At 36.0% G+C, this 15,256-nt stretch overlaps 1 protein-coding gene across 1 annotated transcript in view; it reads right to left on the reverse strand.

Moving 5' to 3' along the window:
* LOC104079563 (probable phospholipid-transporting ATPase IIB) overlaps positions 1–11,299 on the reverse strand; it is a gene marked incomplete at its 5' end in the record, with an annotated part of 75,590 nt that extends 64,291 nt beyond the window's left edge. Inside the window, one exon of the mRNA XM_009581639.1 lies at positions 11,223–11,299. Within this exon, the coding sequence (XP_009579934.1) occupies positions 11,223–11,299 (77 nt within the window). The remainder of the gene's footprint in view (positions 1–11,222) is intronic.
* Between the last annotated feature and the right edge of the window lie 3,957 nt (positions 11,300–15,256).

The following is a 15,256-nucleotide window of genomic DNA, read 5'->3' on the forward strand; positions in this document are numbered from 1 at the left end:
CTGCAATCCAAGTTGCTCAGAGTGACTGCAATATGCAGGTGACAGCAATTAGCAGCAGATGACAGAAGCACTTTGAATTTGTACCAGATGGCAGCTAAGGGTCATTGGAAGCTAGCAAACCTTCCACCAGGAAACTGTTGTGTAGTACAACTATAAAACTCCTAAGTACTTAGAAATAAATTATTCAGGTTCTTAAAGAAAACTGAAAGGTCAAAGTCAAATATAAAATATTATGCAAGGCATTAAAAGCTCACCTATTGTTTACAAAATTAAATATATTTAAAAATAAACCACTACATACAGAGTGAATCTAACCTCACAATGGGGAGAGTCATTACAAAACTAGTAAGAAAATGAGCTAAATATTTGTTAAACAATTCAAACCTCTGCCACGCAGGAAGGGCTAGATAAACACACTTCTTCTTCATTGCAAGAGTAAGAAACTGATTGAATACATGCTTTAATACAAAAGAAAAAAAAAAAGGCCAGGAGAAGATGCATACATGGAATACCATGCTTTAATGGCTACCCCTTCACATTTCTACCCAGTGGTGTTAAGAATATTGTTTCACAGCTCAAGCACAATTAGGTGCATCTCATTCACAAAAACTAATTCCCCCCCAACCAGCCCCCTGAATCTGTAAACACACGCAGATTTTCTTCATTTTTCTTTAACTGCAAATCCAGAGAGAGGTCTCCTTACATGGAGCACAGCCCTGCACTAGGTACTACATAAACTACCTCAACAAGCCAAGGAACAAGCCAAGTTGCTTAGAGTGTAAAGGAGAAAGTAATGATACAGCAATAGCTGAAACAAAAACCCAAAAGTGAGAATAAGAGGTGGCCATACAGCTAGAGAACCTTTGGGTAAATGTGACGGCAGGGTATTTCAAAGGTGTATTTAGAGAAGATCAGTGAAACAGCTACTCAGCTGCTTATGGTGAATCTCTTCCCATGCATAAAACCGTTAAGAAATCAACCATGCATTCACAAGTTGAATCCAACAATTTGATAGCAGAGCAGATGACAGATACATGAGTTGCACTGAAAGAAGCTTTAAAAGGAAGGTGACAGAGCTGGATAGGCCAGGGAGGAAGCAGCACACGGAAGGATGCAGAATGAGCTGAAGAAGTGAACTAGGATCATGATCTTCATCATTGCACAATGCGTGCAAATTCACCAAGACGCTATTTTTCAAGGTAAACGAACTGTGACAGATGAAGAATATTCTTTGATAATTTTGGCTTATCAAAGAATTAAACTTTATTCTTCACAAAGGTGCTGCATGGTCAGAGAAAAACAAGGACGTGCAAGATTTGTGTAGAGATGAAAGAAATAAAGGGGTAGGTGGAACTACTGAAAATACTAAAGAGACCAGAATAATAAGGTGGAGAAGTAGAACAAGCCAAGGGGGAAGGTAGTCAGAAGAAAGGGATATGCAATACAAAGCAGAGGACTGGTGCTGGCAGGGTCACATTGAGAAACAGAGACCATACATATAGTAGGCAATTAAAATACAGTGAATCAAAAAATTTTTCAACAGTTCCTTCAAAAAAAGGAAATAAAAGCTGCCCAACCACTTTCAAACTTAAACTAGAAAAAAAGCTCTATGCGATAGGAAGAAGAAGAAAAAAAAGCCTATCCCTCAACCCTGAAGGCATCAGTAAAAATCTTATTTTCAGCTGAGTCACAAGTCATCTATCTTTGTTTTTATAAAAGAAAATATTTGAGTGGATTCCTTGGAGACTATGAGATTAAGAAAAGATTCCACAAAGTCTTCAAATCATAAAAGAAATTAAACTGAACGCTGTTTTGTATAAACATTATTTTGGGATACATTCCAAAAGACATGATGGGAAGGGAATTAGCTTTAAGAATATGAAAAGCAATCCACTCTTTGCAAACTAATCCAGAACCTAAACCACATTATTTTCATCCAGTACAAGCTGGAATGCTGATTTTAATGCTAAATGAATCCACAGGCTTCCACTCTGAACTGAGGTAAAAAGAGAAGAGCAAGCATCGTATTTGTTAAGAATATGACAAGCTTGTTACTTCAAGGGTGCAAACAGAACTAAGCAAATTATCTTAGTTATGATCACTATGTTCAGCCTACATCAAAACAAATACTATGTCCTGATATGTACAGAACTTTCCTTTCCCTCTAGATATTCATCACTGTAGACTAAGATTTCAAGTCATGTGAATCACGATGGTTACTGAGCCTCCAGTACTTAGGGAAATAAATCAGACTTCAGCTGCATAAATTAAGAAGTCTCATAAATGAAAACCCACAGAAGATCTGTTTTTCTGTACTTGCTCTACATAAAAAGGCGGCTAGCCAGCTAAACAATGCGTGTAAAGCATCCAAATGAAAGACATGAACATCAGATGAGTGTCTATTTCAAGAATGCTCTGCAGGTCTCTGAAAGATCCCAGTTTCTGACATTTAAGATATCCCTCTTTCGTAATAATAATTAAAAAAAAATTATTATACTTTGAACATACCCACCACAAAAACTAATCTCTCTATTCCTCCTTATAGAATTCCTTTCCATATTGGAAAAAATTGAGCAAATTCAGAAAACTATGGAAAGAATTGTACAAATTATGGAAAACTATGCAAAAGAAAAATTATACAGGCTTTTCTAATAATCCCTAGAGCTATTAAATAAAGATATTAAGCACACCTGACTTCCTACACAGTTGCAGTCTCACGTTTTTAGAACTGTAAGTTTCAGGAATGTGTGCATGCATCTTTACTAAGGCAAGTGTATAGAACAATTCCACAATTAAGCTAAAGGTTTCAGATTTCCAATAAAATACACACAGTAAGGAAAAAAAATATACATAAAAATCAGTGCCAGCTGTGGTACATTGCTCTTATTAACAAACACCCAATACACAGAACATAACCCTAATGTAGGAAAACACGTAACGGTCTATTTCCACAACATATTTTGGTTACCACCGCTTTGGCTTGCACACTGCTAGCACAGCCTTGCAGGCAGAGTGTTATGAAGGTGGTGCAGTTCTAAGCAATCAGATGAGGTTACAAGTATCATCTGAGAGGCAGTGCGCTTTGCCCTTACCCTCTCCACCTCCCAGCAGCTGCATTTTGCCAATTGCGGCATGATTCATTCTGAATGGCAACAAAGCTGTAAGGAGCAATGCAAGTGAAAAAGCAAACTCCTGCAACTGATTAGCAGCAGTGGAGGCAGCAGCTGAGAGGAAACAGCCATCAGGGACTGCCGCCTTTAACAGCTCACTGGGACACTCAACACAAGCCAACCACACAAGGAATCTCCCTTTTGCATTGCCTTCTGTAGAACGATAAAATTTCAAATGGTTTCTGTATTTTACCACAACCAATTCATTCTATCCTAGTCTGCTACAGGTAAAATACACTGTATTTCTGATGAATAAGCAACAAGTTGTTGCTATTCCGTAAGTTGATCTATTTTAAGAGTTGCTCAGACTGTTTTGTGAGATTAATCTATTTTAGGGACTACTGCAGAAGTGGTGTACTCCACCATTGATCCTTCCTCAAACACTGGTGTGAAATGACATTGACCTGCTGAGCCAAATTCTAACATATTCACGTTTAAAACAAACTAAAAGAGAAAAAAATCCAAGCAATTTTTAATGGGAGTTCCCAAAATGGGAAGTGATGTATCTCAGAACATTATCAAATAAAGTTCTTGGTCAAAACCACAAAAATTTAGGACTCTGAGTTAGACATGACTTATGGCTACTCATTCACATTCTGGAACATATCAATTTTTAGCCTTCTATAGTCTTGTAATAGGGAATGAATTTAACATTGTAGGAATTTTACAGCTATGAATAAATTCTTGGGCTTAGCGAAATCAATGGAAGACTTTGCCACTAACTCTAAAATATACAGTAAACCCAGAAATTTACCCAGAGTACAGTGAGAATTCTCACTACCAAAGAGCCATTCCCTTGCTTGTTTGGTATATTGTTATATAACAATTATTTTGTTTAGAACTAAATTGTATATTGTTGCACATACTTTGCCTTGCAGTAGGACTGTAAACAGAAAGTGGTGCCGGGTGAAGTAGAAATGTTGATTCAACATCCATGTCCCAAGTAGCACAGTACCATGACATAGTATAGACAATCTCTTCAGTTCAGTACTTGAGCAGCAGTTAGGCTGGGTGACTCAGACGCTGCATAGCAATGCGACGCACCATGCTAAATTACATGCAGACAGAAAAGACCTATCACATGATGTGGTATACCAACTGCATGGTATGCTTAATTATTGCTTTCAGAACGGATTAGAAGTTAGGGCACAGGTTATTCTGGGACTTTAACTTGCGAATTGATAGCAGGCCACATCATGGAACAACTTATTCTCTAGCCCATCTAGCAAAGTAGATAAGCAAGTGATGATCTAATATTATTTTCCAAATGCCAAAGAAAATACATTAGGATCAGGGTTGCTCTAAGGCTACAGACATCATGTGCATGCAAACCCAACAGTAGCAGTATTCAAGATAACCGTACTATGAAACACTAAGTTGTATGAGAAGTAAAGTCCAATACCTTAAACTGACCACTCTCAGTTACTTTTTTTCTTTTGTTTGTGGGGTTTTTTTTCCCCTTTGATCTCTTGTGCCCCAGTTTCCCATTTGTAGTATTACCATTTTATTACTTTTGGAGAGAAGAATGTAAAGAAGAGGAGTATAAAAAAAATATACACTGTTATTTGAGAAGCACTGGTAATGTGGATAAAAATGCCCTACCAAGTATCTGAAAAGAAGCAATTGCAAAAGTTGTAGAGTGTGCTGTAAATAAAATATAGGAGTGTACAAAAAACCTGGTACAACATACTAGTTTGCATTAAGTGAATTCTGTCCATGTATGCGCTCAAAGAAGTCAATCAAGACTTTCAGTCTTACTGTTTTCTTATTGTTCTGATCCCAGAAGAACAAGGGTGGCTCCTCTGCCGTTCAGCCCTTTCTTTCCAAACTTTTCAGGAAAGATGTCTTTTGTCCTCCTCCTTTCCTAACACTGTTCCATCCATCTCATAGAGACACTCTTGTCTTTGGGAGGGGCTACTCTATTTTCCATCTTTTGCTACTTTCCTTCCTTTGCTCAGGGATGAGAGCGCATGGAGAGAAAAGCACCAATACTACATTACAATGATTTCCTCATGGCCTGATCCCAACAATTCTCCTGCACACCAAGAGAAGGATTCTCATTCTTCAAGGGAAGCTGGTGGTTAAGCACTTTCTTGGACAGAAGCTCTGGGTACAGGGGACAAACTAAGTTTGGGGACTACTTATTATCTGTAGGTGACAGACTTCTCAATTTTATCCCATACAAAAAGGAGTTTTCAGGAGGATTAAGCACAGCAGACCATACTCCAATAAAAAGTGCTACATAAACCCTTTTCTTATAAATCCTTGAAATTTGTCATTAAGAGCCATGTAACAGTTTTCAAGGTTCTGCTTTTATCCAATGCCCTACAGGCATACAGCCATAGAAAGCCATTCTTCTCAAATAGACTATGAACATCAAATTATCAATGTAAAAAGAAAAACATGCAAGTGAAGTCACTGGGCTCTTGCATAACAGTGTAGCAGCAGGATAAAGTCAATGCATTTCTAAGGCCCTTCTGAAGCTCTTCAGGTAACAGCAAATTCTTGTTTGTGTTATCTGACAGAGGATTTCATGGGGCATTTTCTTCCCTCAGCCTATACCAACATGCAAAATTCATTATGTGATTCTACTTCTGCTATGGAGAAGACTGGTGGCATAGTACAGAAGAGCTACTAATGTTAACATAGGTACTCATGAACAGAAATGCAAGTTGGACTCATGAATGGGAGCCTCTGAGGTGGAACAGATAAGAATGGCTTACTAATACAACTACAAGATGTTGGACAACCAAATTTAAGGATGTTCAAAAAAGTGTGTCAAGGCAGGAGAAGCATGTATTTTGAGTATTGAAAATGCTGTGCTGAATGGGTAAATTGGTGAAGTGGTATCAATTTCTGGGAACACGAGTCTGCTCCAGCCACTCTATTTCGCTCCAAATAAAGAAGGGGATGGGGGGGGTATCCTTTTTTAGGAAATATTTTTCAAAATTTATTCTCATAAAATGGCGGAGAGAGAAGGACAAGCACAGAGAAGCCTTTTAAATGTAGAGAAGTAAATTCGGTCAGAAAACACTAGGAAGAAAAGTTTTGTGGGAGGCGAGAGGGAGAGAGATGAAGTGATTTTGCCTCAATTTACCAGAATAGAAATATTTTTTTATTACTTCAAGGCTCACCAGTGAGGCCATTTTCAAATAACCAAGGGCAACACACACGCAAAAAAGAAAAACAATACCAGTTCTTAGATTTTTCATTTGTTTAAGAAAACAAACAAACAACATTTACAAAATCAGCAAAGCACCAACCACAAGACATGTAGTATTTAGCTTTCAGGCTAGCTAAGAATTAGGGAAAAAACAATATTACTATTTTGATGAACACTGAATGGTTGCTATGAAGTTTTACTTCTGATGTTAAAACATAACAGCAGATGTAGAATTCCATAACATAAGGCAAAAAAAAAGAAAGTGTTTTGAATGCTGCTTATAAGGATTAGCAATACAAAAACTATTTTTGTACTAATCTGAAGCACAGTAGGCAGATTACATGCTGTAGCTCCTTTACAGAGGCTACTGAGTTCTCAGGAGTTCTATTTAAGATAATGTCTACTCATTTTGATGCATTACTGTGTACATTCTGAGTGTGTATATATATTGCACAGTCCAAGTAATTTTAATGTTTCAATCTTAGTACACAAAATACATTCCCTTAAATTTATTTCCATCTCCCTCCAAGTATATTGTGTTTTTTTAACTTCACCCCCAAAATCTGTTGCCACTGATGGAAACAGGTCACATTTGCAGAAGGGCTGTGCTAACAATCTTGCTTTCTATAAAGACCAAAACCGCAAAAGCAATTCTAAATTTAGATAACAAAAAACTATTCTGCACTTTAAATAGGTAAGAATGAGAACACTGCAAAATGCCAGACAAAATAAATAAATAACCGTAGTTTGTTAATTTCCCTCTTGGTTAATTAACACCTATAAATGACCTTTAGCATTGACAAGTCCAACTTCATCCAGAAAGCCAAGGTTTAAGAATATCTGTCCAAATAGGATTGATTACTGATTACAGCATTGTGAGGAGCACAATTCAATCTGATTTTTTTTTTTTTAAAGGCTGGAACTGCATTCCTGAGTAAACTGATATGACTGCCAATGAGCTAAAATGCAGAGAGTCATTACACTATAATAATGTTGATGTTACCATTTCTACATTTATCTAAAGCACAGAACATACATCATTTTAGACTGAAATTAAACCTTGTCAGAAATAATTTTTCTTTATATTGTTTGGAATTAAAACCATATTGAATTCATCCATTAAGAAAATTCTACTCTCTCTATATTTGTGTTTTTCAGACCGTGTCTGCATCCTTAGGCAATGAAACAATTTTTATAATTGTAATAAAACAACAAAGTGTTGACTTTAAGTTAAGAAAATTGTTGCTTGAATGACTAAATATTTCAGCAAACACAATAAATCCTTCTAAGTTTAACATACAGATAAACCACATGCTTGAACAGGTACATACATTTCACAATTTTTCATGTGTAAGTTTGCTTAAACTTACTTCAGTTTTAGTCTTCTGCTCAGTGTTTATATAGCAGGTCTGCATCTCTAAATTTTAATATTGTTTTAGTCAAAAAGCATCTATCCTTAAGCAGGAAAACTAAAAATTTACCATTAGAAAAACACAGTGTATAGTACAAAGTACAGCAGTAATGTTATACTCCAGCAAGAAATACAACTGAAGCATCTATCTGTATTTCAACGAAAAGAGGAATGATAGAAGAGTCAAGCCCATGTATTTCTTGCTTATTTCTGGACATAGAAGTTTCAGTTTGGCAATGTAAAATGAGAATCATAGATCTTAGTGTTTGCTTTCTCCCAAAGCCTGAAGACACAAGCATCACTGAACTATATTCCCAACAAGAGCATGTCAACACATTTTATAGGAAAATCGCTAGAACATTATTTTTATTTGTTTTCAAAGAGCAGCAGAGAGAGACAGTATGCCATTTAAAACCAGTTCCAAACAGTATTTGGAACAAGTCTTCTTTAAAGCAGAAGAGGGGGCAGGCTTATTTCCTCTCGAGTTTGCAGCAATATCACAACTGATAAATTTTATTTCAATTTTGTTTCAGCAACAGTTAGGTGCATATTTATTTATTTAAAATGTTCGAATCTTTAATCTCTCAACTGTAATGTATCTTCTAATCTCAAAGACTATTTTAGACTCCCTTTGCCCTCCTTTTGGCTCCTAATGCTACATATCCTATCCAACATGTAATCATTATTGTCAAGCTTGAGAAAACACAGGAAGATTCCCCCTCCCAAATACACAGAGGAGGAATTAACTCACTACTACTTGTCTACCTGCTGCAAGGCTAACTAGCACAGAATATCACCTACAGGCAGTAAGTGTCTTGTCTTACAGAAGTACGCAAACCAATCTCACCCCATGGTAGAAGATACAGAAACAGTAAGATGCTAACTCCACAGAAAGGTAGAGTTAAAACTACATGTTAAAAAAATGTTGACAACTGTTTTTTACACTGAAGTATTGCATTTTATCACTTACTCATCTGTGATAGCCTTAAGTGTTTTTTTGTTTTCAGTTCCCAAATCCACCCTTACTGGTCATGTTACTTGTTGGCTACTGCTTTAAACAAAGATGTTCAGTCCATAGAGAGAAAAACCCCATGCCAATATTATTGTTGAGCAATTGGTACAAGACTCACACATTTACAGAATAATTTGAAAGACAGTTGACGCAGAGTTGATGCAGCTGATGTATAAAATAGGCTCTAGAGAAAGTCTTCACCTGCTCAGTATAAGATTGATTTTTAAATTTTTGAAATATTCTATAGAGTAACTACCAAGGCAGAGACATTTAAAGGAGGTAATTTTACGTATACTATTATTAAGCCTCATTCTTCACATTTAGTAGATTCTTACCAGCTAACTACGGTACAAAGAACTAAGCACCTCCAAGGAATAAATGAATATACGTATTTAGAATACTGAACATCTTAATAGGTCAATGACTCCTTGAAAGGCCTTTGGACAACTAATGAGTACAGTTTAGTTATACAAGCATCACCCGTTTTATCAGTGGCAGACAAAATGCTATTTAAAAGCATGATTTCTAATTAAAGTAGAATAGAATTAGACTATTTCAGCAGAAAAAAATGATCACCTAATCCAACTGCCTGACCAATTCAGGGCTGACCAAAAATTAAAGCATGTTATTAAGGGCATTGTCCAAATGCCTCAAACAGTGACCGGCATGGGGCATCGACCACCTCTCCAGGAAGCTTGTTCCAGTGTTTGACCACCCTTCTCAGTAAAGAAATGCTTCCTAATGTCCAGTCTAAACCTCCACTGTATTGTTCCTAAACTAATTATTTTAGATAGTGTTCATATACTGATAGTACAATATATGCCAGATAATATTATTAGGATTTGGCTCTGTTAGTTTGTGTATGTGTATGCGTGTGCATGTGTACATGTATTATTTTACTTTTTAGTGCTTTATGAAAATTATAAGTTTATTTAGGTTCCCACTGTAGATGAAAGAACACAACATTAATTGTTAGCAGCTGTAACATTAAAGTATTATGCAAGCAAAGGTGGTACATCTATTGTCATAATAGTAAAAACCATGCTGCAACTTGTCATGCTGGGTCTCTTTTTTGTAGGTTTATCTGCTACTTAATCTTCTGCTTATGAAAATTTGGAGCAACTATTTTAATATTAATAGTCATTTTGAAAACATCAGGGAAATTTTAAACACAAATCCTCTTATCCTTTATCATAGTTTTCTGTGTGAAATATTCACGCAAAAAAAATTTTAACAAACATTTACTAAAAATCTAATACACCTCCAGAATCTATTGAATTTGCGTAAAGCATGTTACATTTATGCATACTCCCCTACCAATTTACCGTATTAAATAATTTCATTTTAAACACCTGTGAGAATTATTTATTAGTCAGAAGTTGTTCAGAATTCTTAGAGAAAGATTCTGTTACTAAAGGGCTCATCTTTGTATCAGATGGAATAGAAAGTAATTATGCACCATAAACATTCTGGTTCCATTTTACTCTATTATTTTAAAACGTATATTACAAAGATTAAAATAATAAAAGGCCATCTTAATCCACGTAATGGTACATATCACCTGTCTCTGTCAATGAGACATTTAAAAGCATCTCTTTATTAGAAACACAAATCAATACACTCAAGGGACTGCAATAACTGCTTCAAGCAATTTGTATTATCATTTCGTTCTTGATGTTCCTACTCAGAGCAACTTATTATAAATGGCGTGAAAATGGCAACCTGTCACAATTGATTTTTTCTAAACCTCTTGCAAGAATTTTTTCCTTTCTTAATATAATTATCTTCTTACTAAACACAGGTCTAGGTTGTAAGGTACAGCCTACAACTGAAGTTTCATTTCTTTATAATTGAGGGCCCTCCCCAACTCACATTAGAAGCATTACCAATATGATGCAGAGCTATTTGCTTTGTTTTGAACTGAAAGAACCTTGTACAGAGGGAAGCACTCAAACTTCTGGTGTCTTTTCAACAGACAAATCTCTTGTCAATGTTTTCATTGCTTACAAAAATCCCTGGAAGAAGGTTCTGGGTACTGACTGGAACCTCAGTTATCTTGCTCTACTTCCTCTGGCAGCCCAAATAAATTTTAGTAGTCTGTTACAAATGTTCCTTAAAACTACTGTGTAGCTTTAGCCAAATACTTTACAGTAAAATAATCTGAGAGAAGTGAAGAGGGAATTAATATTTAGCTGTGAGATAGAAGTACAAAAGTCTGAAGATGCGCATTTGTACTTCGAAGACAAATGTTTCCATTAATACCTGTAACACTCCTAGCTAAAAGAAGAATAATTTTACTTCTGAAATGAGACAGGCAAAATTCACTTCTCACACCAAAGTTCAAGTCAGTCCAGCACACATGAAATACATCAGAGTAAAAGCTTGTAGATTTTTCGTTTTAGGTACACCTGTTTTTAAAGTTTTATGAAAACAAAAGTAGGAAATCCCACAGTAAAGCTAACTTACCTTATTTTTTGGATTGGATGTGTTCATTACACTTCGAGTTTCCTTGCCTGTGTAAATGACAACACCAATTACAGTTCCTGAAAAACAAACAAACAAAAAGTAAAACAGTGGTGTTAAGCAGTTAAGAGAAAATTTGTCTGAATTAAAACTTGCAGTAATTTACATACAAATCAATTGTATGAAAAAGCACAAACATTTATGCAATGTACATAGTATTGTGAATGTTTTTTTTCAGAATTGACTATGATGGATCATTACAACTTCTTTAATTAACATCCATAAAAATGACAACATGCTTTCCTTCTTTTTAATGGAAACAATACTTTCAATGTAACTGGTTAAAAACTTATATTTGAACTTAAAATTGTCTCCAACTGTTTTCAGAAGTTAACATACAATATAAATAACTGCCCTTCACAAGGAATACAAAAATGAGTACAATGATGCTAAACGCATCATATGCAACTTGCCTGTTAGCTCTGTCATCTATAATGATGTAAAATCTAATTCACCCAATTAATTACTTTGATAGAATCCCATACAAAAATGGGATTCTAAATGTTCATTCTAAAATGTTCATTAACTTATAAAAATGATTTCCCAGTTCCAATTATCTTTTAGTAAATTTTTACTGGATGGTATAGGAAAACTTGGCTTCAGCATCAGTAAATAATTTTTTGTATGAAATAAAAATTTAGTTTTTTTATTAATATGCCACTATCACACTTTCTAGCACAAAACAAAACCCTTATTTCTATTACTTTCTCAAGTGACCTGAAATGGCTTTATGGCAGTACAACCAATAATGTGGTATTTTTTGTTGTCTTTATGCTATAAAGAAATAATTAACATAACTTGTCAGAAACACCCTCTTAGAAAACTTTAAAAACTGTAGAAGTATTACACATTTGTCTGACATTAAGTAACTTAATTTGTCTTTGGCAATCAGGACCACGTGCAAGATCTGCTATTACTCTTGCAGTGTAACAGGTCATAAAAAATTGAAGGAACACACAAAAAAAGGTGATAGTTAAAGATGTTGGCATTAAAGAAAGGAAGTTTCATTTACTCAAAAATGAGAATGCAAGTGAAAACTTTGAATCCGCATACAAAACATCAGTGATTATACATCATATCTTCTGGACAATTAAAAATTATTTTTTCTATTATTCTCCTCTCCATAATAAAGCTTTTTCTTAATACTTCCCTTGACATAACATTTTCTCCAAAGCTAGTTTGCCTCTGCTGACAGTTCCACATGCAAATCTGCATATTAGTATATAGGTAACATGCCCCCAATACACCCCAAAATTCCTCCTGACTTTTGTAAAGGAACAGTCATTGATCCATAATTTCTGAACTCTTTCTACTGGTCTCCAACCAATGTCCATAGCCCTTTGGGGCACTTTATTTTGGAGTGATCCTCAGAGCTAACCTCTGTCCAATGGTGAGAACACACTGGACAATATCCTGTAGGGAATCCCCCGCTGCTCACCCCAACAATCTCTGCCTTTGTAGCTCCTTAGTTCAGTAAAAGCTAGGGAGAACTCCCCATTCCAGCTGGCACCTTTCCACTAAGTTTCACCTGGCTAGGCTGCTGCAGCTCAGGAAAACAAGCTGTCCTACTTGTCTCATATTTTGCTCCTTGAAAAGTTGGTTTCAAAGGTGAAAGTCTGATAAAATCCATTCTGACTACTGAATTTTGATCATAATTTTGTCTAAATATGACTGAGCTGCTGCTTTTACTGAGGTATTGATCTTTGATTTTAAACTTTTGGGGCTGTTAGTTACTAGCACAATATCACTGGTAAATCTAGGGTTCCTTAGACCTGAATTACATCAGTATAGGGAACTCCACGCCCAATTTTAGTGTTGTCCCTCAGTGGTGCACCAAGGACAGTTCTGGTGTTCTGGAGGGTTTTTTTACCCACTATTCTCTCTCATTATCCTCAGCAAATCGAAGCTTAATACCAGCTGTGAAGAAAGATGCATAGTTGCACTAAAGTCCACCCTGGCTCACAGTAGAAAGAACTGAATCCAGTTTGGGCTTCCTAGAAGCATAGCTGTACTACAAGTCTGGGCTTATTAAAAGCAATGACTCAAATACTTCTACGTATGGGCCTATATGCAAACTGGCTCTCATGTAAATTGGGCAACCACTGATTCGTAAGGGCAGAGTGGTTAACGGAGGAGAGTGAAGTTACACAAGATACCACTGGCATAAACATGTGGGCCTGGAAAAGAGATAAAAGAGGACTTGTGCAGAATTAACACACACAAATAGTCAGGCATGCTCTGAATCTGGTGTGTGATCATATTAATTTTTGGTATCTCCCAAGCACTATGTGAACCATATAAAAACAAGAGAGTGCTCAAATTAATTAAAATCGTGTGTAGGACTTGGCACAAAATAGTGCTTTTTACAGCTGTGCTGTTATACAAATTGTTCTGATTCTATCTAAAGTGACTGCAAGACTGACACCTGCCGAAATGATCACAAAATTCCATTAATACAAATCTCCTCTTAACAGGTATCTCAGCAGGCCTCTCAGAAAACTGTATTATCTTGTTAAGAGTTTGAACCACACTGATCATTCCAGTAAATGGAGAGCAAAGTCCATCCTGTAGTGGACCTTTTGAGGCTTTTTAAAATTTAACTGCCAACTTTCCTCTCTCCCTTTCCGAAAGGAAATCTACCAAAGCAAACAAACACAAACACCACAGCCAGTGATGTCACAAACACAAATGATCTGAAAGATGAGTAATTTAATTAAAGATAAACTAAGAGGTTTTCAGAATACTTAATGGTTTAAATTATTTGGTTATATTTAAAATTGTTTCTTCAGTGATAGCAGTTTTTCAAGTTTTCGCTAACCAAGACTTCCTTTCCTTCAGGCACTATTATTAATTCCACGGCAATAATATAGATATTAAGAATGGCACATAGACTCCGTACCTTGCTGCTACCTTTTTGAAACTCACTGGGATGTTGCCTGTAAGTGGAAAAAGTCAGAATATTTTTTCCTATCTCACTTATTAAAGAATAACAAAAGGATGGCTGCATGCTTTGGACTTGAGAGAGGGGCTTTTGACTTCCACCCCTGCCAGAGCCTTCCAGTGTGATCCTGGCAAATTAGTCCTTGTACTTTCTGTGATTAGGACAAACATCATACACACAGTCACCAGATCTCTGTCAGGGCTTTACAGCAAGGCGCAGAAAGCACTTCAGATTTGGTAGCAGTAGGAATCTCCATTTAGATATCCAAACTACCAATTCTGAAACTAGAACATCTGGGTATGTAATATATAATAGGTGTGACAAAATGGTAATTTTTTTTTTCCCATTTAGCTTACTGTTATTCTAAGGGGTAAGGACACGTACTGAAACCAAGGAAAGTAGACACCTTCCAAATGTACAAATTTGAGGAATCTCACTCTCCTGAACTTTATTTGTTGATATAAAAAGGCTATGGAATAGTTTAATCTTGAGTTGTTTGACACTACATGATTTTGTTGAACCAATTTTTTGGTTCCCAAAATTCAAAAAGAAAATAAAAATAGTCTTAAACTATAGCAAATATTTTTCTTGTCACTTGTACTGCTCTAGCACTAGGCTTTTTTTTTTTTTGCTGTAGAATCCATTATTGTAGTATCCTGATATTTTCATGAACTTTGGTAATCTGCATTCAACATGTAGTTGATAAGATCCTTGAAACCTTTATACACTTACATTTACTGTTACTGATCTGCAAGACGATTGATTTGTGGTCTCTCTCCTCTAGAACTGTCAGGACATCAGCAACCAGAGCTCAAGTTTTCTGAGGTATTCCCCACATAATTCCCCAAACACTTTTCCTAGCCTGACCTTGACCCTCTGTATCACCTTGACAAATAGCAATGGCATGTATCTTGGAGATAGTGGGCTCTCCTAGATGCAATGTGTATTATGTAGAATGTCAAAGGGAATATCAGGAAGGAGGGGAACCTCAATCCATCCCACTCCTACCAGTTTTATGCCAGGGCCAGCAATAGAT

The sequence above is a fragment of the Fulmarus glacialis genome, unplaced genomic scaffold, assembly GCF_000690835.1.
Source record: "Fulmarus glacialis isolate BGI_N327 unplaced genomic scaffold, ASM69083v1 scaffold24227, whole genome shotgun sequence".
Taxonomy (NCBI): Eukaryota; Metazoa; Chordata; class Aves; order Procellariiformes; family Procellariidae; genus Fulmarus; species Fulmarus glacialis.